The 22,646-nt window shown below is 64.9% G+C and overlaps 1 protein-coding gene across 2 annotated transcripts in view; it reads right to left on the reverse strand.

The window, feature by feature from the left end:
* Nucleotides 1-5,721: 5,721 nt before the first annotated feature.
* The window catches only part of MMP9 (matrix metallopeptidase 9), a 40,819-nt gene continuing 23,894 nt past the window's right edge, over nucleotides 5,722-22,646 (reverse strand). The window contains exons 1-13 of one of the 2 annotated variants that reach the window (XM_075011447.1): nucleotides 13,170-16,608; nucleotides 12,629-12,864; nucleotides 12,104-12,252; nucleotides 11,633-11,761; nucleotides 11,369-11,542; nucleotides 11,062-11,235; nucleotides 10,307-10,480; nucleotides 9,858-10,013; nucleotides 8,828-9,059; nucleotides 8,305-8,444; nucleotides 7,794-7,944; nucleotides 7,239-7,342; nucleotides 5,722-6,845 (exon numbers count right to left, since the gene is read on the reverse strand). In XM_075011447.1, coding sequence (XP_074867548.1) covers nucleotides 6,739-6,845; nucleotides 7,239-7,342; nucleotides 7,794-7,944; nucleotides 8,305-8,444; nucleotides 8,828-9,059; nucleotides 9,858-10,013; nucleotides 10,307-10,480; nucleotides 11,062-11,235; nucleotides 11,369-11,542; nucleotides 11,633-11,761; nucleotides 12,104-12,252; nucleotides 12,629-12,864; nucleotides 13,170-13,511 — 2,268 coding nt within the window. In that variant the 5' untranslated portion in view covers nucleotides 13,512-16,608 and the 3' untranslated portion in view covers nucleotides 5,722-6,738. Of the gene's footprint in view, nucleotides 6,846-7,238; nucleotides 7,343-7,793; nucleotides 7,945-8,304; nucleotides 8,445-8,827; nucleotides 9,060-9,857; nucleotides 10,014-10,306; nucleotides 10,481-11,061; nucleotides 11,236-11,368; nucleotides 11,543-11,632; nucleotides 11,762-12,103; nucleotides 12,253-12,628; nucleotides 12,865-13,169; nucleotides 16,609-22,646 lie in introns of those variants that run through there. The other variant, XM_075011448.1, reaches the window with a different exon arrangement.

The raw sequence follows: 22,646 nt of genomic DNA on the forward strand, positions 1-22,646 counted from the left end.
GATCCCCTCCCACTTCCAGCCTGTAAGCAGGGCCACAGCTCACCCATGCCAGCCCCTGGCAGCCCCCTGCCCATTTCCAAGGCCAAAGCTGGGCTCACTGGCTTCCTGCTGACGGTGCTGCTCTCCCCACCCCCTCAGCGCCGGCCTGCTCGCCCTGGACCCCCACCCACATCGCGCCCGGCTCTGGAGGCGTGAGGGAGGGCCGTGCCGTGCTGTGCCGTGCCGTGCCGTGCCGTGCCGTGCCGCTGGGTATGCAAATCACACCAGGCCTCAGCTTTCCGCTATCACCAACAGGGGGAGCCAGAGAACACCCCATGCTCCTGCCATGGAGTGGGGGGTGCATGTGTGAGACTCAGGCTGCATGTGGGAGACAATCAGAGCAGCTCCCAGTGGCTAAGGATGACCCTGGGGCTATAACCTAGGCTGGCAGGTAACACCTCAGCCCTGAACAAAGAGGAGGGAGGAGCTGAGCTGGGTTTGAATCGGGGGTGGCAGTTAGAGGCTGGGGGGAGAGGGAGCTGGAAGCCAGCCAGCCGGGCGAGGGGGGAAGCTACACCCCAGAGGGGCACCCCTCGGGCTCCTCTCCCCAGGACGGGTTGGAATGACTGCCTCTGACTGCTGTACTGACACCTCTGTGAGAAACTGGGCCTCTGTCGCCTAATAAACTTCCTATTCTACCTGCTGAGTGAGAGTCACTCCTGCCTGCGGACGGGGTGCAGTGCATGGGGACCCCTGAACCCCATCACACTGGTGTCAGCAGTGGGATGCACTGCACCCACGGATGAGCTCCAGCAGTGGCTGACTGAGCGCAGGAGAAGGAAGGAGCCTCACAAGAGCTGGAGGGGCCGGAAGTGGAACAGAGTGATTCCTGCAGCTGCTGCTGGTGAGTGGATACCCCGGGAGATGGTGGGGAGATGGATTATACCCAACTCCTGAAGGCAGAGCTAGCGGGGCTGTGCAAAGAGAGGGGCCTGACCTCGGGGAAGGCGACCAAGGCCCAGCTAATTGCCCAGCTGGAAGAGAATGACCGATCCAGGGGGCCACAGCCTGTCTTGGCAGGAAGTGGCCAGTCACCCTCTGGAAGCGTTTCAGATTCTCAGATAGGAGCAGGGGCTCGACAGCATCAGGTAGACGTGGTGCCCACCAGGTCGCGCTCAGCTAGCGGTGGTCCATCGCGGGCGGAGTCCCCCGCCGCAGAGCTGCGACGGCTGGAGCTCATGGTGCGATTAAAAGAACTGGAGCACCAGGAGCAGGAAAGAGAGTGTGAGCATGAGCGCCAGCTACAAGAGAGACAGCGGGAGGAGAGAGAGCGAGAGCGGGAGCACGACCGGGCCATGGCAGAGGCGAGACACCAAGAGGCCCCAGCTGCAGTAAGCGGGGAGAGGGCCAGGCTGCTCGGGGTGGCCAGTCACTTGGAGACGCGTGTGCTGGCCCAGTGTCAGGACCCAGGGGACATGGACGAGTTCCTTACCGCCTTTGAGCGAGCCTGTGAGTTGCACGAGGTTCCCCCAGCTGAATGGCTCCGACACCTCACCCCCTTGCTGGGCCAGAAGGCCGCAGCGGTGCTCAGCCAGCTGGAGGGGCTGCAGCCTGGGGACTATGAACGGGTCAAACAGGCCCTGTTGCATAAGTTCGGGCTCACTCCAGAGATGTACAAGAAGAAGTTCCAGGAGGCGCAGAAGAGGCCAGAGGAAACCTGTGTAGATGCAGCCTCCCGCCTGAGCCAATACTACCAGAAGTGGGTGTTCGGGATGGGAGCCCAGTCCGTAAAGGACCTGGTTGAGCTGACAGTCCTGGAGCGATTCTGCAAGATGTGCTCACCTGACCTGAGGGTGTGGCTTGTGGACCAGATGCCTGTGGATCCGCACAATGCAAGGAAACTGGCAGATGACTTCACGAACAGCTGGGCTATGTTTGAAGCAGCGGCCCTGACCTCTATCGAAGCTGACACTGTGGCGGAGGCACTGCTGTCCATTTTCAGCAGAGTGGGGTTCCCCAAGGAGGTCCTCATGGATCAGGGGGTCCAACTTCATATCAGCCCTGCTGCAAAGCTTGTGGGACAAGTGTGGGGTCCGGCACACCTGAGCCACAGCCTACCACCCACAGACCCATGGGTTGGTGGAGAAGTTCAATGGGACTCTGAAGCAGATGCTGAGAACCTTCATGAATCAGCACCCCCATGACTGGGACAAGTACTTACCCCACCTGCTGTTTGCATACAGGGAGGTGCCCCAGGAATCCACGGGGTTCTCCGCGTTTGAGCTGCTGTATGGAAGGAGGGTACGGGGACCCCTGGACTTGCTTAGAGAAGAGTGGGAGGGGACGGCCTCTCCTGAAGGGGAGTCAGTGGTACAGTATGTACTGACCTTCCAGGAAAAACTCACCGAGCTCATGGGCCTGGCCAGGGAGAACCTCTCTGTGATGGAGTGGGGGATACCTGTGTGTGTGTGTGAGGGGCTCACAGAGGATGTGGGGCTCCTGCTGAGGGTAACCCTGACGACCAGGTAACACCTTTGTACTGCAGACAAAGGAGGAGGTGGAGCCTGAGGGGTCTGAATTGGAACTGGGAGTTGGAAGCAGTGAGTCTGGGCTGGGAGAGAGAGAGAGACAAAGGAGGGGGCAAGGCCCCAGCTCTGGGGGCCCCTCGGGGCCTCCTCTCCCCAACATGGATTGGACTGGCTATCTCTGCCTGCTGTACTGACTCCTCTGTATGATGCTGTGTCCTATCGGCTAATAAACCTGCTGTTTTCCTGCTGAGTGAGAGACTCTCCTGCCTGCGGACAGGGTGCAGAGCTTGGGGGACCCCAGAACCCCATCACACTCTCCATGGCCCAAAGGAAGCAAAAGGTCTGGTATGACCGTAACACCCGGGCCCGAGCCTATGCCACCGGGGACCAAGTGATGGTTCTTGTACCCATGCGGCGGAACAAGCTGCAAGCTGTCTGGGATGGCCCTTTTAAGGTCGTCAAACAGCTAAATGAGGTGAACTATGTGGTGGAACTGCCTAACCGAGCCCACAGCCATTGGGTCTATCATGTGAACATGATGAAACCATACTGGGACAGGGAGAACTTGATGCTGGCCGTGTGCAGGCACTGGGAGGGGCAGGGGGATGATCCCTTGGTGGATTTGCTCAAAGGGACTGGAGTCGGCTCCTTGCTGGAGTCTGTTCCCCTCTCAGACCAGCTGACCCCTGCCCAGCAGGCAGAGATCAAGGAGGTGCTGCATTCACACCAACAGCTGTTCTCTGACAGACCCGGACGCACTGACCTGGCTGTCCACCGAATAGAGACAGGCACCCACGCCCCTATCAAGTGTGTGCCGTTCAGAGCCACAGGGCGGACGGCTCAGGACATAGAGTGGGAGGTTGAAGATATGCTGGCTCTGGGGGTGATCCAACCCTCCTCCAGCCCCTGGGCCTCTCCCGTGGTGTTAGTCCCTAAAAAAGATGGGTCTGTTCGGTTTTGTGTGGACTATTGCAGGCTTGATGCCATCACTGTCTCGGACGCCTACCCCATGCCCAGGCCTGATGACCTTTTAGACAAGCTGGGGGGAGCCCGTTACCTCACCACCATAGACCTCACCAAGGGGTACTGGCAAGTGCCATTAGACCAAGATGCCCGGCTCAAGTCGGCTTTCATCACCCCTGTGGGGCTCTACGAGTTCCTGGTCCTGCCCTTCGGCCTCAAGGGGGCACCCGCTACCTTCCAGCGTCTGGTGGACCAGCTACTGAAGGGGATGGAGAGCTTTGCCCTGGCTTACATGGACGACATTTGCATCTTCAGCCAGACATGGGAGGACCATGTGTCCCAGGTCAAGCGGGTGCTGGACCGACTCCAGAAGGCTGGTCTGACTATCAAGGCAGGGAAGTGCAAGGTGGGGATGGCTGAGGTGACCTACCTGGGCCACAAGGTGGGTAGCAGTCGCTTAAAGCCAGAGCCAGCTAAAGTGGAGGCTGTCAGAGATTGGCCAACACCCCAAACTAAGAAACAGGTCCAGGCCTTCATTGGGATGGCGGGGTACTACCGGAGGTTTGTGCCCCACTTTAGCTCCATCGCAGCCCCCCTCACGGAGCTGTGTAAAAAGGGAAAGCCTGACAAGGTGGTCTGGACCGAGCAGTGCCAAGAGGCCCTCTGCGTGCTGAAGGAGGCTCTGGTCAGGGCCCCAGTGCTGGCAAATCCAGACTTCGACAAGCCCTTCCTGGTGTTCACCGATGCCTCAGACGTGGGGCTGGGGGCGGTGCTAATGCAGGTGAATGACAAGGGGGAGAAACACCCCATCATGTACCTGAGTAAAAAGCTGCTGCCCCGGGAGCAGAGCTACGCAGCCATAGAGAAGGAATGTCTGGCCATGGTGTGGGCGCTGGGGAAGCTGCAGCCGTACCTGTTTGGACGGCGTCTCACCGTGTGCACCGATCACTCACCCCTGACCTGGCTGCATCACATGAAAGGGGCCAATGCCAAGCTCCTGCGGTGGAGTCTGCTCCTGCAGGACTACGACATGGAGGTGGTCCACGTCAAGGGGAACAACAACACCATAGCCGATGCCCTGTCACGCAGGGAGGGCCCCGAACTTCCCCAGGTCACTGGCTAAGTGACCCTGCTGAGTTCAGTCTGGCAGGGGGGAGAGATGTGATGAAGTGGTGGGGAGTGCATGGGTGAGTCAGGCTGGATGTGTGTGAGACAAGCAGAGCATCTTCCAGCAGCTAAGGATGACGCTGGGGCTATAACGTAGGCTGGCAGGTAACACCTCTGCCCTGAACAAAGAGGAGGGAGGAGTAAAAGGGGGTTTTTGAATCGGAGGCGGCAGTTGGAGGCTGGGGCGGGGGAAGAGGGAGCTGGAAGGCAGCGAGCCTGGCGAGGGGGGAAGTTACACCCCAGAGGGGCACCCCTTGGGCTGCTCTCAGGAGGAGGAGGGCTGGGGAGGGGGGTTGGGAATGAGGGCGTTGGAGGGACACGGCAGGGGGGACGGGGAGGGCTGGTGAGGTGGGTTGGGGACGGGGGTGTTGGAGGGATGCGGCAGCGGGAGGACGGGGAGGGCTGCGAGGGGGGTCGGGGATGGGGCATTGGAGGGACACAGCAGGGGAAGGACGGGGAGGGCTGGCGAGGGGGGTCGGGGATGGAGGCGTTGGAGGGACGCGGCAGGAGGAGGATGGGGAGGGCTGGTAAGGGGGGTCGGGGATGGGGCATTGGAGAGACGTGGCAGGAGGAGGACGGGGAGGGCTGGCGAGGTGGGTCGGGGCCAGGGGCGTTGGAGGGATGCGGCAGGGGAAGGACAGGGAGGGCTGGCGAGGTGGGTTGGGAACGGAGGCGTTGGAGGGACGTGGCAGCGGGTGGACAGAGAGGGCTTGTGAGCGGGGTCAGGGATGGGGGTGTTGGAGGGACGCAGCAGGAGGAGGATGAGGACGGCTGGCAAGGGGGGGTCGGGGACGGGGGCGTTGGAGGGACGCGGCAGGAGGAGGACGGGGAGGGCTGGCGAGGTGGGTCGGGGACGGGGGCGTTGGAGGGACGCGGCAGGAGGAGGATGGGGAGGGCTGGCGAGGTGGGTCGGGGAAGGACAGGAAGGGCTGGCGAGGGGGGTCGGGGATGGGGGCATTGGAGGGACCCTCTTGTGGTTTATAGACCAGTTGCCGGCGTGTTGGAAGCATCCCTGGGGCAGACAGAGCAGAGGAGAGCGGAGCAGAAGAGAGCGGAGCGGAGCAGAGCAGAGCAGAGCACCGGCTGGTTTCTCCAGGACTCTCTTTATTAAATATGTGGCAGATACAAAGCCCTGAGCTCGGGCAGCAGGTGCGAGACGGGCTGAGCCCAGCCCTCCCTGTGCCCGGCCCCAGGCGCAGGCACCAGCTCCTGAGCCAGCCCGGACGGACTCAGACTTGAGCAACCTCCTAGAAGGACAAAGTCGCTTCCAAGTCCCAGGGCAGTTTGCACCCTGCAAACAGCTCCATGCAGCACTGCAGGGCAGGCCAGGGACAGCGTGCCTGCTCCCAGCCCAGGGCTCCCACCCACCGCAGCCCACTTGGGGCAGCCCCAGCGGGTGACCCCCAGAGCTGGTTTGCCCTGTGCCGACCAGAGGAGATTTCATCTCACAGGAGCTGCTGCCCAGCGCCTCTGGAAGGTGTGGGGACGTCCCTCCCCAGCCTGCCAGGGGCTGGAGGGAGGCCCCTGGCCAGAGGCTCCAGGTCCTAATGTCTCCACTGCCCTGAGTGGCCTGGGGCTGCCACTGCACAGCAAACCCACAAATACTCAGGACTTGTGGGGCAAAAGAATTGCTGGTGGGGAGAGTCGCAGGCGGCGCGTGGCCAGTTCTGGCGGGGGACGAGTCGCTGGCGGAGCCAGGCCGGTTCTGGCGGGGGGAGGAGTCACAGGCGGCACCGGGCTGGTTCTGGCGGGGGGAGGAGTCACGGGCGGCACCGGGTCGGTTTTGGCGGGGGACGAGTTGCTGGCGGCACCGGGCCGGTTCTGGCGGGGGGAGGAGTCACGGGCGGCACCGGGCCGGTTCTGGCAGGAGACGAGTTGCTGGCGGCACCGGGCCGGTTCTGGCGGGGGACGAGTTGCTGGCGGCACCGGGCCGGTTCTGGCGGGGCACGAGTTGCCGGCGGCACCGGGCCGGTTCTGGCGGGGCACGAGTTGCCGGCGGCACCGGGCCGGTTCTGGCGGGGGACGAGTTGCCGGCGGCACCGGGCCGGTTCTGGCGGGGGACGAGTCACGGTTCTGGCAGGGGGAAGCTGGCTGGGCCCTACTACTCAGGGCAGTTCAGGATGTCGTACTTCACGTAGCCGACACGGTCCACCTGGTAGCGCGGCGTCATGCGCCAGTAGAAGCGCTCCTGGCAGAAGTGGTACTTCCCTGGCCAGGCAGAAGCAGAGCGAAGGGTGCGTGTGAGGTGGGGCTGCTCAGCTAACAGACACCGCCCTGCCCCACAGCCCGGCCCAGGCCTCCCACCCTCCTGGGGTGCCACAGGCTGTGGTGCCTCTGAACTGCAGCAGCTGGGAGCTGCCAGGCCAGGCCAGGCCCTCGCCAGCACCGGGCCCAGAGACCGGCCCTCCTGGGCCCGTCTCACTGGGGGTCCGTGGCTGGGGAAGCACAGCAGGGGCAGGGCCAGGGGCTGGTGGCGAGGGAAGGCAGCCCAGGACAGCGGCTCTTCCTTCAGAGCCAGGAGCGGGCAGGCGTGGGGCTGGGGTGGCTAGAGCCACAGACGGGCCCTGGGCACAGTCCCTCCCGGCCCAGAGCCCTTCTCACCCTGGTGGAGGAAGACGTTGTGGGCGCTGAGCGGCACGCCGGCGAAGGTGTCGTCCGTCTGGCGGGGGTAGCCCCTGTCCACCTTCTGCACCTTCACGTCCAGCCTGGGGGAGACCAGCATCGTTAGCTCGGGCGCCGCAGACCTCCGGCCAGGCCCTGCGCACGTGGACCTCTGTGGCACGGGGCTGGGAAAGCAGCTAATTCCCTGAACCGACCGTCAGCATCCACCACCGGGCCGGCACCGACCCCCACGCACCGGCATCCCCCACTGGACTGGCACCAACCCCCGTGCACCAACCCCCCACCAGGCCGGCACCAACTCCCAGGTGCCAAATCCCCACCGGGCCAGCACCGACCCCCACGCACTGACCCCCCACCAGGCCGGCATCGACCCCCACGCGCCGGCATCCCCTACCGGGCCGGCACCAACCCCCACTCGCCAGCATCCCCCCCCAGGCCAGCACTGACCTCCATGCGCCGACCCCTCACCGGGCCGGCACCGACCCCCACTTACTGCCCCCCACCACCAGGCCAGGGGCTCCAGTGCGCACTCACCTCCAGTACTTCTCCCCACTGAAGAGCAGCACCTTGCCGTGCCCCTTCTGCAGGGCCCCCGAGATGCGCCCGGTCTCCTTGCCCAGGCCCAGCTTCTCCACGCCGCGGGGGCCCACCACACTGGTGCCAGTGTACACCCAGAACCTCCGGCCTGCGGCAGAGACAGCACTAGCCACAGCTGTGGGGCGCCCTCGCGGCACGCACCGGGGCGGTCCCACATGCAGCCCAGTGAGCCCCCGAGTCCACCGAGCAGGGAGAGGACGGGGCCCCTCGGCGGTCGCCAGAGACTGACCCCGGGCTTTCCAGACTCAGTGACTTGGCTGGTCATGTCCCGTGCTGGGGAGTCCCCAGAGGGCACAGGCTGGTACTGAGCCCCCCCCTCAAGGTAGCAGCCAGCTCCGAGCAGCCCCCAGGCTTGCACAGGGCTGGGCGAAGGTGGGGACAGGCCTCTGGGGGTATCCAGGGCCCAGGCAGTGGGCGTGCATGGGGCTGAGAGGACGCCAACCCTCACCAGAGAAGAAGAAGAGTCTCTTGGTGGCCATGTCCTGGAAGGCCGCGTCGATGAGGGGCGGGAGGGCCGGCCAAGTGGCTGCGATGCGGAATGGGCCCTGGATCGCCCCCTTCCGGGATGCTGAGCTCCTCCAGTACTTCCTGAGGGCACAAGATTAAGGCACCATGCCGGCTGCATGAGGAGTGAGTCCCAGAGCCGCTCCACCCGTCTCCCCCGAGCGCCACGTGCCCCTGCCAGGCTCCACTCTGCTGTAGCAGACTTTGCTGTCTAGCTCAGTGGTGGGAGCCTGGGCTGGTGGCTGGGACACACAAGTGGCTCCTTTGGTTACATGGGCTCCTGTAGACACCCAGGTCTGCGCAGTGCCCCAAGGCCTGCTCCCTCCACCCTCACCACAGGGCACATGGCAGGGCATGGCATGGCTCGGCCCAGCACGACATGGCATGGCACGGCACGGCGTGGCACGGCACGGCACGGCACGGCACGGCACGGCACGGCTCGGCTCGGCTCGGCTCGGCACACTCACCCATCCTTGAAGAAATGCATCTCGCCGTTGATTTGAGTGATGGCGTCAAAGGTGTTCACACGGCAGGGGTCCAAGGGGCTGGGCTCCGTTGGCAAGGGGACATTGTCCTCCCTGCTAGAGTCAGACTCGGCCGTGGTCACAATGTCCTCGGCTTGCGTGGTTGTCTGGCCAGGGACGTCTGGCGCCTGGGTGGGTGATGTTGGCACAGGAGGCTGGGGACCAGAGCCACGGCCTGGGAAATGGGGCAGTCATGAGGCCAAACAGCCGGCGAGGGGTGCACCTGTGAGCGGGGCAGCTACAGGGTCCCAGAAGGGCAGGCTGGCTCAGCTGGGACAGGGCCCCTGCCCGCTATGAGCCAGAGGCCCCACTTCTGGTGCCACCGCACGGGTCACGCCGTCAGCACTTGGGGCTTGGAACAAGCCTGCCTGGAGCAGCGAGCACCTGGCCCCCACTCCTGCAGCTGGCCACACCTTGGCAGGGGTCTCGGGGAGGGTTTGGAGACCCAGGCATCTCCCCTCCCCCAGACCCAGCAGGGAGCACTCAGGGTTGCCATAGAAACCAGGATCTCCAGGAATAATGCTGGAAACGCTGAGCAGGTGATGTGCAAATCGGGGCTATTTCTCTTTCCAGCAGCTATGTCGTCACCATGCCCTGCCGCCCACCCTGCCGCCCACCGCTCTGCCCTGCCAACCACCGCTCTGCCCTGCCGCCCGCCCTGCCGCCCACCGCTCTGCCCTGCCGCCCACCGCTCTGCCCTGCCGCCCGCCCTGCCGCCCACAGCTCTGCCCTGCCAGCCGCCCTGCTGCCCACAGCTCTGCCCTGCCGCCCACCCTGCCGCCCACCGCTCTGCCCTGCCGCCCACCCTGCCGCCCACAGCTCTGCCCTGCCGCCCACCCTGCTGCCCACAGCTCTGCCCTGCCGCCCACCGCTCTGCCCTGCCGCCCACAGCTCTGCCCTGCCGCCCCCTGCTGCCCGCAGCTCTGCCCTGCCAACCACCCCTCCTGGGCCTGGGCTCAGGGCAGCTGCTGACCGTAGAGGAACTGGATGCCACTGACGTCATCGGGGTGCAGGTGGAAGTCCTGGACATAGCTGTACATGGGGTACATCAGGGCTTCGCGCACACTCGAGTGTTCCAGGCCCAGCGCGTGGCCGAATTCATGGGCAGCAACGAGGAAGATGCTGTAACCTGAAATGCGAGAGTGGTACCAGGCCCGGCCAGTCCCACCTGGTTACACGGGTGCAGCACCCACTCCAGTCGGCCCACCCTGGCCCTGGGGGGCCAACAGCCTCCCCAAACATCCCACCAGGGCCCAGCAGTCTGACCCTCCGCCACAGCCAGGCCTGTGTGCTCCCAGGGTCCACCCCCAGCAGCCAAGCACTGCTGTCCAGAAAGCCCCTCCCTGGGCTGGGGTGCAGCAGCTGGGCAGGGGCCAGGCCAGGGGGCAGAGGGCGGCCTGCAGGCACAGGGAGCGGCTGTACCTTGGTCTGGACAGAAGCCCCACTTGTGGTCGGTGTCGTAGTTGCTGGTGGTGGCACACCAGAGCTTTCCGTCCTGCCGCCCTGTGCTGGTGCAGGCGCTGTACGTCTCGCCCAGGAAGGTGAAGGGGAACACGCATGGCTCACCCTGGGAGTTCCCGCCAATCACAGCCGTGTCTGCAGCACAAAGCCAGCCCCCTGAGCAGGACTCCAGCCTCCCCTCCCGGCGTGGGAGCAAGCTGTGCTGCCTGGGCCCTCTGCGTGAGGAGATGCCCGGGGCAGCTGCCACTGCAAACACCGGCACACTGGGGCCCCCAGGGTAGAGAGCTCAGAGTATGGGCCAGGGTCAGCCCAGCTAATGCCCCTGCCCTGGAAAGATCCTCACACCCAAAGGGCACCAGGCAAAGAAGCCAATGCAGCAGGTGCCTGGGCCGGGTGAGAGTGAGCCAGACAGCCCAGGGTGCTTCCTGCAGCTGGCCAGGGTCCTGAGAGCAGCCAGGGCAGAGGCTGCAGGGCTGCACGCCGGGTGCTGGGCCATGCACTAGAGCAGGGCCGGGGTGCCTTTGCTGACAGCCTGGAAGTGTGGGCCCAGACACACAGGAGAGCCACACAGGCCCTGCTGGGACAGGCCACGGGACGGGTGAGGCAGCTGCCAGCTTCAGGGCAGTGGCACCCCAGGCAGAGTGCCGCAGGGCTGTGGGAGGTGCGGAGGGCTATGGCCCTGGCTGGCCCCGCCCTGCGCCCCAGGAGCACGGTACCTCTGTTGGGGCAGAAGCCGTATTTGTGGTCCTGGTCAAAGCTGGGGGTGGTGGCGCACCAGCGGTAGCCGTCGGAGCGCCCGTCCGTGGTGCAGGCAGAGTAGGACTTGCCCTCGAAGGTGAAGGGGAAGACGCACTTGGCACCATCGCTGTTGCCATCGTAGGTGTAGAGCACTGCCAGGAAGAGTCAGTGAGCACTGGACCATCCCTGCCAGGCAGGGCCCCCCCGCAGTTCCAGGCAGCCCCCGGTCGCATTCCTGCCCAAGGGGGCCGGGCCTGGGGTACGGCACCCCCCAGCAGTACTCACGCTCGCTGGGGCAGAAGCCGTAGACCTTGTCCCTGTCGTAGCTGGGGGTGGTGGCGCACCAGGGCAGCCCGTCGGAGCGCCCTGCGGAGGTGCAGGTGGAGTAGGACTGGCCCTCGAAGGTGAAGGGGAAGTGGCAGGCAGCCCCGTTGGCATTCCCATAGCTGGTCTTCACCACTGCGGGGAGAGGGGGTGAGAGGGGGCTGCAGGTGGTGCCGGTGGGGGAGGGGGCTCCCTGCAGGCAGCAGCCCTGGAGCGTGGCCTCACCTATGCCAGTTCCGAGCGTCCAGAACTCATCGTCATCGAAGTGAGCATCGCCCTGAACCCCTTTGCCAGGGGGGAAAGCATGGGCCAGGAGTCCGTCCTTCCCGTCAAAGGGGTACCCGTCGCCGTGCTCTGCAGACAGACCCCACGGTCAGCCAGGCGCCCGGCTCCTGCTCCTGCTCCTGCTCCTGCTCCCACCCCGCCCAGCACAGGACCCGTCTACTCAGAGGGGGAGACGGCCCAAGACCCCATATGGACAGCCCCTCGCGTCCCACCCTGCCCGGCTCAGGGCCCGTCTGCTCGGAGGGGGAGACGGCCCAAGACCCTGTACGGGCAGCCCCTCGCGTCCCACCCCGCCCGGCAGGTGTGTGCATTCAGCACCAACCCTGCTGGGGCCAGGGGCCGACAGCAGCTGTAAATGAGCAGCTGTAACCCAGGAACTCTGCCCCACCAGCCCCTCGCCAGCGGGCTCACCCTGGGTGCCAAACAGGATCATGATGTCGGCCTCGCCGCTGTGCAGCTGGGTGAAGGTGAGCGGGGACACCTCACTCCACACCTGGAAGGCTCGCGCGAAAGCATCGTCAATCACGGCGGGGTCCAGGTCTGGGGAGTAGTTCACAACCCTGCCGGGGGTAGGAGCAAAGCAGCACAGGGTCAGACCTGCAGGGCTCATCTGCACCGGGGACCCCAGCCCCAGATACCCAGGCTGGGCACGCTGCTCCTGCCCCATACGGTGCCCGGCAGCAGCACCACGCTGTGCTGGGGACCCCTCTGGGCTGGGCCTCACTGGGCCAGGCCAGCTGCAGGGCATGGCAGCCCAGCAGAGCTTGGCCAGAGCTGGGCTCCAGGCAGGGTGACAGGTGTGCAATCCGGCCTGGCTGGCCTGGGGCTGTGGCTCTCCCCCTGCCCCCCGACGTCCAGGTGAGGCTCCTGCCCGCAGAGGCAGGGCCAGGATTTCCCAGGCCAGGGGTGCTGGCTCCCGGCTGGGGCGCGGCTCACCGGTAAGTGATGTCGTGGTGATCCCACTTGAGGTCTCCTTCGAAGGTCTGGAAGAAGCCCACGTCGGGGACACCGCAGCGAGGGGCCCGCATGGCCTCCAGCGTGCTGCCGTCCAGCTCGCCCGTCTCCTCCAGGCCCAGCTGCTTCTGCATCCAGCGCAGCGCCTTGGCCAGGGACACGTGCCGGCTGCGGCGCTGCCCCTCCGGCTCCATGTAGCCGAAGCGCAGCAGGTAGCGCTGAGCGAGACAGAGCGTCAGGGGCGGGCGGCACAGCCGCTGGGACAGGACTGCTGCGGTCCCCTCCCCCCATTTGCAGGGAGACTCTTTGCCTTCTCCAGCCCTGCGCCCAGGACGCGCTGCTCCCCCGCCCCGCCCAGCTGCCTGTGCCCTGCCCCATGCCCCTGCCCTGGCCCTCCTTTGCAGTGGGTCGGGGAGACGGAGCAGTGGCTGGGCTCATCTCGGCACCATGGTCCCCCAGGCACCGGGCAGCTCTGGCCGCCCTGCTGGGGTTGCAGCCCGTCAAGGCGAGGCCAAGAACTCACCTCTGCCAGCTGCTGGTCCGTCAGGTTGCTGAGCAGCTCCCCGGGGAAGGTGATCACAGCCCGGGGCTGGGGGTGCAGGGGGGCAGCCGCGCAGCTCAGGGCCAGGAGCCCCACGGCTAGCGGGGCCAGGAGAGCGAGTCCCATGGCGAGGCGGCGGGCTGGAGTCTGCGTGCTGGCGGCGCCGACCAGCTCTGGCAGCACCGGGCTGTGGCCCCTCTTTATGCTGGGGCAGGGGAGTGAGTCACTGTGACGAAAGGCCCCCCCAGCCCTGGCCTTGCCCAGCCCTTCGGCTGTTTCAACACCTTGTTTACCACAGCCCACAGCCCACAGGAAGCGGGACATCCTGTGAGGCAAGAGCAGTGGGGGAGGGCTGGCCTGGCCCCTCCATGCAGCCGGCCCCCAGGCAGGGCCCTCTGGAGAGCCGGGGCACCCTCCCGGCCTCTGAAAGCACCACCCAGCTCGGCTGCCCAGGCCGGGCTCCCACCGAGGGGCGCCCAGCCCTGCCTGGGTCGGGACAGCCAGTCACGCCCGGCCCCCGAAGAACAAACCCCCCCCGCTTTGTGGGCTAGGGGACGTGGGCCGCAGGGGTCTGCACCCCTCTGGGCCCAGAAGCCAAGCACCAGGGCTTCCCTTGCAGCTGGGCGAGCAGGGCCAGCACCCGCTGCACCTGACAAGGACCCTCCTCCCCCTCCAAACACAGAGGTGAGAAAGGGCTGATTGCTTCACCCCAGCCCCAGCCGCAGCCGCAGCCGAGTGACGGCCAGGAAGTTACTAAACAGATGAAGAAACCCTTTGAATCACGGCCGGGCTCATCCTCACCCGGAGCCCCCCGCAACCCCAGCCCCATGCACTGGCACCTACAGCCCCCAGGCGCTCTGAGGAGCCAGGGCAGAGACGCTCTGGGCCATGGGTGCTGCTCCCAGCCAGGGTGCCTACAAATGCCCCCGCCCTGGCAGCAGCTGGGGGGCCGCAGGCTGGGGGCTGCTTCTGGCCTGACTCTTGGTGCAGAGCAGCTGCAGCTCCCCCAGGCTCCGCCTGCACCTCAGCACGTTAAGCCCAGCACCGGCTCCTGGGCTGGAGGGCAGGGGCAGCAGATGGGGGTTATGTCCCCTCCCTGGCACAGCGCTGTGCTGGGAACCCACCTCCTGGACCCAGAGTCCAGGCGCAAAGGGGAGGGGGAGCTGACACTTCCCTGGCTGCCTCGGTGGGCACCCCACTGCGGAGGCCTGCACCCTGTGCTCCCCCCACAAGGTGCAGGACCCCTGGGGCCAGCCAGGATGGCAAAGCTGCAGGAGAAAAGCTCTGGCCCAGACGCTGAGGTATCCACCCAGGGCACTTCTGTGGTGGCCCACACAGGCCAGGCCAGGCCAGATGGGCACGAGCACAGCCCACCTCCTGTGCGCCAGTGAAGTGAAACTCCAGCCTGCCCATGCCTTGCTCCTGTGGGCATGAGCGGTGCCCAGCCTATGCACAGCTCTGGCCAGGGCCCCCTAGCCCTGCTGGCACAGGCCTGGCTCTGCAGGCCTCTCTGTGCTGGGAGGCCCGTACTCAGACTGCTGCACATTGCCTCAGCCGGGCTCAGCTGGCCCCTTGAGCATCACCCAAGGGTCGCTTGCTGGGGCTCAGAAGCATCCTGGAGACCAACCCACAGCGCAGCTGGCACAGAGCCCCAGGCTGCCCTGCTGCTCCCACTGAGTCACAGCCAAGCTACGGCAGCTGTGACGGGGATTTTCGGGTGACTCCTTGGAGCCGAGCGAGGAGGGGACACTGGGCAGTGCTACAGAAGGGGAACTTCGACCCGTCTGGAGCTCGCGTGCCTGCATGGAGGGTGCCAGCAGGGGAATTCCAGCACAAGCCTGGGCCGCTCCCATCTGGCACACAGTGGGGCCCAGCCAGCCAGGCCCCTGCCTCCGGGGCAGGCCCAGATGCTGCTCCACATGCGCTGCCGGGCCACGGACTCGCTCGCTAGTGCTGCTGCAGGCCCCAGGCCAACAGGCCCTGTCTCTGTCCAGGGCAGTCCAGACCGGGCTAAGGCCAGAACCTGGGCCGAGGTCCCTGCGAGCAGGCAGGCGAGCCGGGCAGGGCTATAACACACTGGTCACCCTCACATGGCACGGGGCTGCAGGACAGGACAGGTTTGTGCCGCCTGAGCCATCCCCCGCGTTCCTGTGTGACAACGGGAGGTTTGTGGGGGTTTGATCCCCCCGCTTAGGTTCCATGTGTTTCCTACTGGAGCAGCACCGGGGGTGCCTCAGTTTCCCTAGGCACAGCATCCGTGCACAGTGGTGGGGGCATGTCAGCGTGATAACGTCTCACATATTCCCTTGCCCTCCATGGGCTTTGTAACCTAGGCAACCGGGAGACATCTTTTCACCGGAAGCAGGACAAAGGCTGGAGGAGAGGCCTGGAGGTTGGGATCTGAGTGGGGCAGTCTCAGCTGGCTGGAGAAGAAAGAGGGAGAGCCAGGGCCTGGCTCTCACCCCCTCTGGGCCCCTCTCCCCAGGAGGGATTGTACTGTCGCTTCCAGTTCCTGAGCTGACAAGTCTGTTCTACGCTGAGTCCCTGTCGCCGATAACCTCCTGTTCTCCCTGCGCAGTGAGAGTCACGTCTGCCTGCGGACAGGGTGCAGGGCCTGGCCCCACACATCTGGTGCCAGCAGTGGGATGAACGGCACCTCATGGATGGAGCATCTGGCAGTAAGTGACAGGGCGCAGGAGAAAGAAGGGGGCTGGTGAGATCCAGGCATGCGGAAGGGCAGTGACGGGCCATTTCTGGACTTACAGCTGAACCCAGCAGAGTGGGCACAGTCCTAGAGAGGGGGAGTCACACCCACGGAGGGGCTACTCCTGGAGGCTGTTGCACTCAGTCCCAGAAGGCGGAGGGCCTGCAGCCTAAGCCCTGTGACGGATGTGACCCACAAGGAGGCTGGCGCACCGAAGGGGGTCCTGGGAATTGTGGGGGGCTGTGAGCATCGGCCTGTGAGTCTGCAACCCCCGGGCACGCAGGGGATGGCCTGTAACCATGGCCTTAAAAAGGACATAGTCGAACTGCACAGCGGGAGCGCTGCCGGCTGGCAAACGCACCCCAGCCCAGCTCCTTGTGCCAGTGGAAGAGAACGATCAGTCCATGGAGCTGGGGCCTGACCCACAGGGCACCACCAGGCAGCCCCTGCGGGCGCGTCAGGCCCCCACCCAGCTGAGGGCCAGGAAGGGGCTGGGGACAACCAGCCAAACCCATGGGCTACGAGAATCCATTCGGTCCACTGCAGCTCGTCCCTGCCTCGCCCCTGCCCTGGAGCTGCAGCGCCTGCGGAGTGAATGACGAGGCCACAGGCCGGCAGCACAAGTGGGCGATGGCAGGACTGAGGGCTGGAGAAAGTCCTGCCGTGGTGAGGCAAGGTGGGGTCCAGGGACCCCGACCGCCCAGAGCTCTGTTGCCAGCTAGTCCATCTGCCCGTGTGGTGGCTACAGCCCAATGGGCCTGAGCACAGCCGCAGCATTGCTTTGGCAGGCCCCTTCTCCAGGGGTCTGGACTGGCGCCTGCTCCCTAGCCATCGTCTGCAGCCGCGTGTGCCCTCCCACGCCCACGGCCCAGACAGCGCCTGGCTCCTGTGCTCAGGCACCTCCTCCTGAGGGCTTTGCTGCTCATGGCAGTGCTGGGCCACCTCTCTGCTCCATGGGAACAGTGGAGGATGCCTGGGAGGGCAGAGACGGCCCAGGGCAGCGGCTGGGCTCTGGAGCCAGCGTGGGCACTCCTGCCGTGGGGATCTCCAGAAGCAGCCTGCTGGTGCGGCAGGGCCAGGCTGAGCCCGGAGCGCGTGCAGGGGGCCAGCAAAGCCCTGCTTAAAGCTGTGTGTGTTCTTGCTGGTGGGCAGCGATCCCGAGTGTCTCACTGTGCAGCCACAGCCCGCGGGAGCAGGCAGGCTGTTTCCATGGGCTCTGGGGTCTACTGGCCCAAGCAGTCAGGAGTGGTCCGCAGTCACTCGCAACAGGCGGAGCGGTAGGAGCGCAGCGCTGCCATAGGTGTGCGCCATACAGGTCTCACACAACCTCATGGCGACAGCGGGATGGACAGCCGGATGCACGGACAGCCAGCCAGCTCGCCTTTTACTACACGAGGACGTCCTCTCCCAGCGAACGGTGCTTCCCTTCACGCCTTTGAGAAAGGCTGCGATCTGCACCATTGGTCCCGCAGCCAGGCGCCAACACCTCACCCCGACACCAGGAACGTTCAGTCCGATGGCAGGGGTCTGACCGAAGGGTTATGAACCGCCCAGAAAGGCCCTGCTGCACAAGCTGGGGGGGACGCCCAAGACGTACGGGAGAACATTGCAGAGTTCACAGAAGGCCCCTGGGGAGATCTGCTCCTGTGGAAGGGGCAATGCACCTGCAAGCAGGCAGGCAGGGCAGGGCCCACACCAGAGAGGGTCTGGTTGACCTGATCGTGCTGGAGCAGCTGCATGGACCCTCCCCTGCTTGAGAATGTGGCCAGTGGACCGAAAGCCAAAGGGTCTGCGCAGGGCAGGGCAGCTGGCTGACGAGTTCCCACACAGCTGCTCCAGGGGAAGGGGAACCCCAAAGGGACTGGTGTAATGGAGTTGGGGGAGTGCATGCGTGAGACTCAGGCTGGATGTGTGAGACAAGCAGAGCAGCTCCCAGCGGCTAAGGATGACCCTGGGGCTATAACCTAGGCTGGCAGGTAACACCTCTGCCCTGAACAAAGAGGAGGGAGGAGCTGAGCTGGGTTTGATTCTGGGGCGGCAGTTAGAAGCTGGAGCGGAGAGGGAGCTGGAAGGCAGCCAGCCTGGCGAGGGGGGAAGCTGCACCCCAGAGGGGCACCCCTTGGGCTCCTCTCCCCAGGACGGGTTGGAAGGACTGTCTCTGCCGGCTGTAGTGACACCTCTGTGAGAAACTGGGCCTCTGTCGCCTAATAAACTTCCTATTCTACCTGCTGAGTGAGAGTCACTCCTGCCTGCGGATGGGGTGCAGTGCATGGGGACCCCTGAACCCCATCACAACTGGTTCTCAGCGGTACAGAAGGGAGCAATCACAGGGTCCCCCCAAAGGGTATTCAGGTAAACCCCTTGCCCTCCCGAGGGGGGACGGCCAACACCCAGGTGGACCAATGGACCCGATCTGTCATCACTGTGGGCAGAAGGGCCACAAGCAGGCCCCGGGCCCCAAGTTTCCAGGTGGGCTGAGCAAACAGGCACTTTGTGGGATTAACTGGGTGGGGGCCCAGCTGCTGGAGGGGCAGGCTGCCCAGGCAGAAAGTGGGGGCAGTTCGCCGTCAGCTTGGGAGGAGGCAGCCCTGCAGACCAGCTTCTCTGGGGGCCCCAGCACTGCAAAGTTCTCTCTTTACATGGTGGTGCAGGGCTTTGTGTGTGGAGTGAGCACCTCACCCCGGAGGCTGGCGGGAAGAAGTTGCAGGGCTCTGGACATGGGTGTGGATGTGATGCCGGGCTGACTATTGAAGCGGGGAAGTGGAAGGTGGGGATGGCTGAGGTCTCTTACCTGGGCCACAAGATGGGCAGCGGCTGCTTAAAGCCAGAGCCAGCTAAAGTGCAGGGTGTTAGGGGCTGGCTGGTGCCCCAGACTAAGCAGCAGGTCCAGGCCTTCATATGGGTGGTAGGGTGCTACCGGAGGTTTGTGCCCCACTTAAGCTCCATCGTAGCCCCCCTCACTGAGCTGTGTGAGAAGGGGAAGCCAGACAAGGTGGTCTGGACCGAGCAGTGCCAGGGGGCTCTCTGTGCGCTGAAGGAGGCCCTGGGCAGGGCCCCAGTGCTGGCGAACCCAGACTTCGACAAGCCGTTCCTGGTGTTCACCGACGCCTCAGACACTGGGCTGGGCGCTGTGCTAATGCAGGTGAACGACAAGGGGGAGAGACACCCCGTCGCGTACCTGAGCAAGAACCTGCTGCCCTGGGCACAGAATTACACGGCCATAGAGAAGGAACGTCTGGCCATGGTGGGGGCCCTTAAAAAGCCGCAGCCGCATCTGTCTGGGTGGCACTTCACTGTGTATTCCAACCACTCTGCCCGAGCTGTCTGCACCGAATGAAAGGGCCACTGCCAAGCTCCTCAGATGTGGTCTGCTCCTGTGGGAGTATGACTTGGAGGCGGTCCATGTTAAGGGAGCACCAGCGCTGTAGCCGAAGGCCTAACACCCAGGAAGGCTCCAGAGCTTCCCGTCACTGGCTATGTGACCCCACTGAGTTCGGGCTCAAAGCAGGAAGCGATGTGACCGTGGGGATTTGATTCCCCTCGTTATGTTGCACGTTTCCCACTGTCCTGCAGTAATACCACGCGGGTGCCTCAGTTTCCCTAGGTATGGCACTAATGCACAGTTGGTGATGGAGAAAATACCATACTCGAAATTCCCCGTGTGGCTGTGCACCTCGTAACTTAGGCAACCAGGTGACAACCTGCTTCCTGCTCAGGAAGCAGGGCAAAGGCAGGAGGGGCCTGGCAGTTTGCATGGGAACTGGGCAGTTGGAAAGTGGGGCAGTCTGGCCTGGCTGCAGAGGGAGGCAGGGGGCCAGGGCCCGGCTCTGACCCCCTCTGGGTCCCTCTCCCCAGGAGGGATTGTGCTGAGGGCATCTGGTTCCTGTGCTGACAAGTCTGTTCTACGCTGTGTCCCTGTCATCGATAACCCCCTGTACTCCCTGCGCAGTGAGAGTCACATCAGACTGCGGATGGGGTGCAGGGCCTGGGGACCCCCACCCCTCATGGCAACCCGCACCTCAGGGCCAGAGGGCCAGAAGCAAAGAGCCTGCCCAAAGTGGCGGACAGCAGTGCAGAGCAGGCTGGGGGCAGGAGAACGGCTCTCATCTCACAGGCACCAGGGCCAGGCAAGAGAAGAAGGGACCATGCAAGCCCCTGCATGGACCTGCTCTATCCTGGGACTTGCTGGATCCCACAATCTGCCCATGTCACCAGAAGAGCAGTGCAGCTCCCTTCCTTCTGTGAGCCAGCTGCGAGCCCAGCTCCCACCAGCCAAAAGGGGAAGAAGCCAGCCTCCACTGTCTGCCGCCCTCTTACTCACAGCCGGGTCTTCCTGCCAGAAATGCAGCAGGGGAAGCCCCCTTCCACCAGCCCTTGGAGGCTTCCTGCCTCCCTGCTGGGGATACCCAGCTGGGTCTGATGGGCAGCTCCTGGCAGAGGGTGGCAGCCAGGAACCCCTCCTCTTACTAAATGCTGACAGAGCACCCCAACGGCCCCTGGAGGTGCACAGTCCTAGCTCGGGGCAGCCGGCCAGTCTCCTGGGAGTGGGAGAGGCCTGGGGGGGTTGGACAGGCTCCAGGGAGCAGAGCAGGTCCTGAGGTGTAAGGCTCCTGCCCGGATCACCTTACAAGTCTCCCCGAGCCTGGCTGAGGAACACGCAGGGAGGCTGCACACCCTCGGCCCAGGAGAACCCGGGGAGCAACCAGGACTATCCTGCCAGCACGGCCAACTCCAGCACAGAAGGAGACCGGGAATAAGGAAGAACTGGAGGATGGGACGAGCTGCACTCTGCTGTCCGGGCTGCACAGGGCACTGTCTCCAGCTTCTCTCCAGCACCTGGACCACTAGAGACCCTCAGAAGTGGTGTCACAGACCCACAGGGTCCCGCATGGTCACCAGGTGGAGCCCTTCAGTGGGCTGGACATGAACCCTACCTTGCTCTACCTCCAGGCAAGCCCAGCCCTGCAGCTCCAATGCATCCCCACTGGCCCGCTGAGCCTGCAGCTGCCCCCGGGAGCTCCATCAGCGAGTCCCACTGAGACAGCCACTGGGGGAGACTCGCACAGCGTCCAGGGACCAATGCCCCTTGCCCAGCTTTGGCAGTGGCACTCAGTGCTGGCCAAGGGGGGTTTGGCCGTTTGCTGGCACTGGGCACAGGCAGCCTTAGGGCAGCCCAGCATCCTGTCTGACTAGCCCAGTGCCCAGCCCAGCACCAGGGACCACTTGATTCAAGCCCAGCCTGTTTCCATCTGTCTGCCCTCATTGGTCAGAGTCCTACATGTGCTCCAACGGCTTCCCAGAGCCCACACTTAACCCCGCCCATCCATTGTTCTCCAGCAGTGGAAATGCTGCTTGGATTCCTGACGACAGCTGGGGCCACCCGGGGCTATGTGGGGCAGGTGTCAATGACCCGGCCATGGGGGCATTGTATTCAAGAGCTCCACTGACTTGGAACCTACCTTCCAGTGAGGGCAGAGGGTACCTAGGACGACAAGGGCCAAGCTGCTAAGCAGAAGAGGCAAGCTCAGGAACAGCAGCGCTGGCAGCGGAGGATGGGGTAGCGAGGGTATGGGAAGTGGGGGCAACGGGTCAGAGGTGCTGCCAGGCTGCTAGAGAAGGGAGCACATGGGCAGCAGCAAGGGATGGGGGCAGAGGGGACTCTGCCCCCAGAGATCTCAGACCTCCCCGTCTGCGCACAGAGAACAGGGGCGCCTCGGGATGCTGTGCAGGAGAGATCTGCAGCAGGAGAACCGGGGGCCACGCAGCAGGGGAAGAGTGCAGAGCCGAGCGGGGAGGCAGCCGCACGTGAGGATGACACAGCCCTGTGTCCGGAGGGAGCAGCTCAGGTTGCTACATGAAAGCAGAATTTGAGGACAGGAACCAGCTCTGAAAGCCGCGAGTGCTGATGGCAGACGTGCTACCCAACACCAGGCGGGGCCGGGCCTCCGGGAGGCAGCCAGGCGCCAGGGCTCTGGGAACAGCAGCCACCCACCGCCAGGGCACCTGGGAGTCCGTCTGAGCCAAGCGCTCCCTTGCAGCCACGCTCAAGCTCACACCCAGGGCCAAGGGCGCTCGTTCTTCCCAGGACGCTGCAGCCCAAGCCAGGTGGGGCAGCGCTGGGGCTCCTGCTGCAGGTCCTGCTCCCTGGTGTGGAGCAAGCACGCTGGCAGCAGAGGGTAGGAGTGGGGTGCACCAGTCCTGTGCCGGCACGTCCGGGCTGAGGCATTCACACGGCATTGCCCTGCACCCTTCACTGCCAGCGGTGGGAGCTACGCGCCAGTGCAGCCAGGCACAGGCAGCACCGGGGAGGGCAGCTCCGAGCCTGGCCTGCGGCAAGTGCAGTGGTGTCCGGACACGGCAAACCCCAGCAAGCAGCTGCAGCTGCTCACGTCCAGCAGGGACCGGAACCGCACCAGCCTCAGGCCAGGACAGAGGCTCTGTCAGGATCATCCGGAGACGGCCACTGCGGCTTCCTGGCTGGGCCTCCCCAGGCCTGGCCCCACAGCCCTGCAGCCCCTCAGGGCGCCGACCACTCACAACCCCCAACCTGCCCAGCCCCGGCAGCGTGAGCCCAGACCTCGGGGGGCTGTCACCACACTCCTGCGCAGCAGCCGTAGCAACGCACCCCAGCTGCACCAGCAGGGCCAGTCAGAGCCGCTTGGCAGGCGCCAGCTGGCTCCTCGATAGAGCACTGCCCAGCACCCATGCCAGCCTCCTCTGCCCCACGCAGGCGGTGAAAGGGGCCGGCTCACCGC

The sequence above is a fragment of the Carettochelys insculpta genome, chromosome 17 (genome assembly GCF_033958435.1).
Source record: "Carettochelys insculpta isolate YL-2023 chromosome 17, ASM3395843v1, whole genome shotgun sequence".
Classification (NCBI taxonomy): domain Eukaryota; kingdom Metazoa; phylum Chordata; order Testudines; family Carettochelyidae; genus Carettochelys; species Carettochelys insculpta.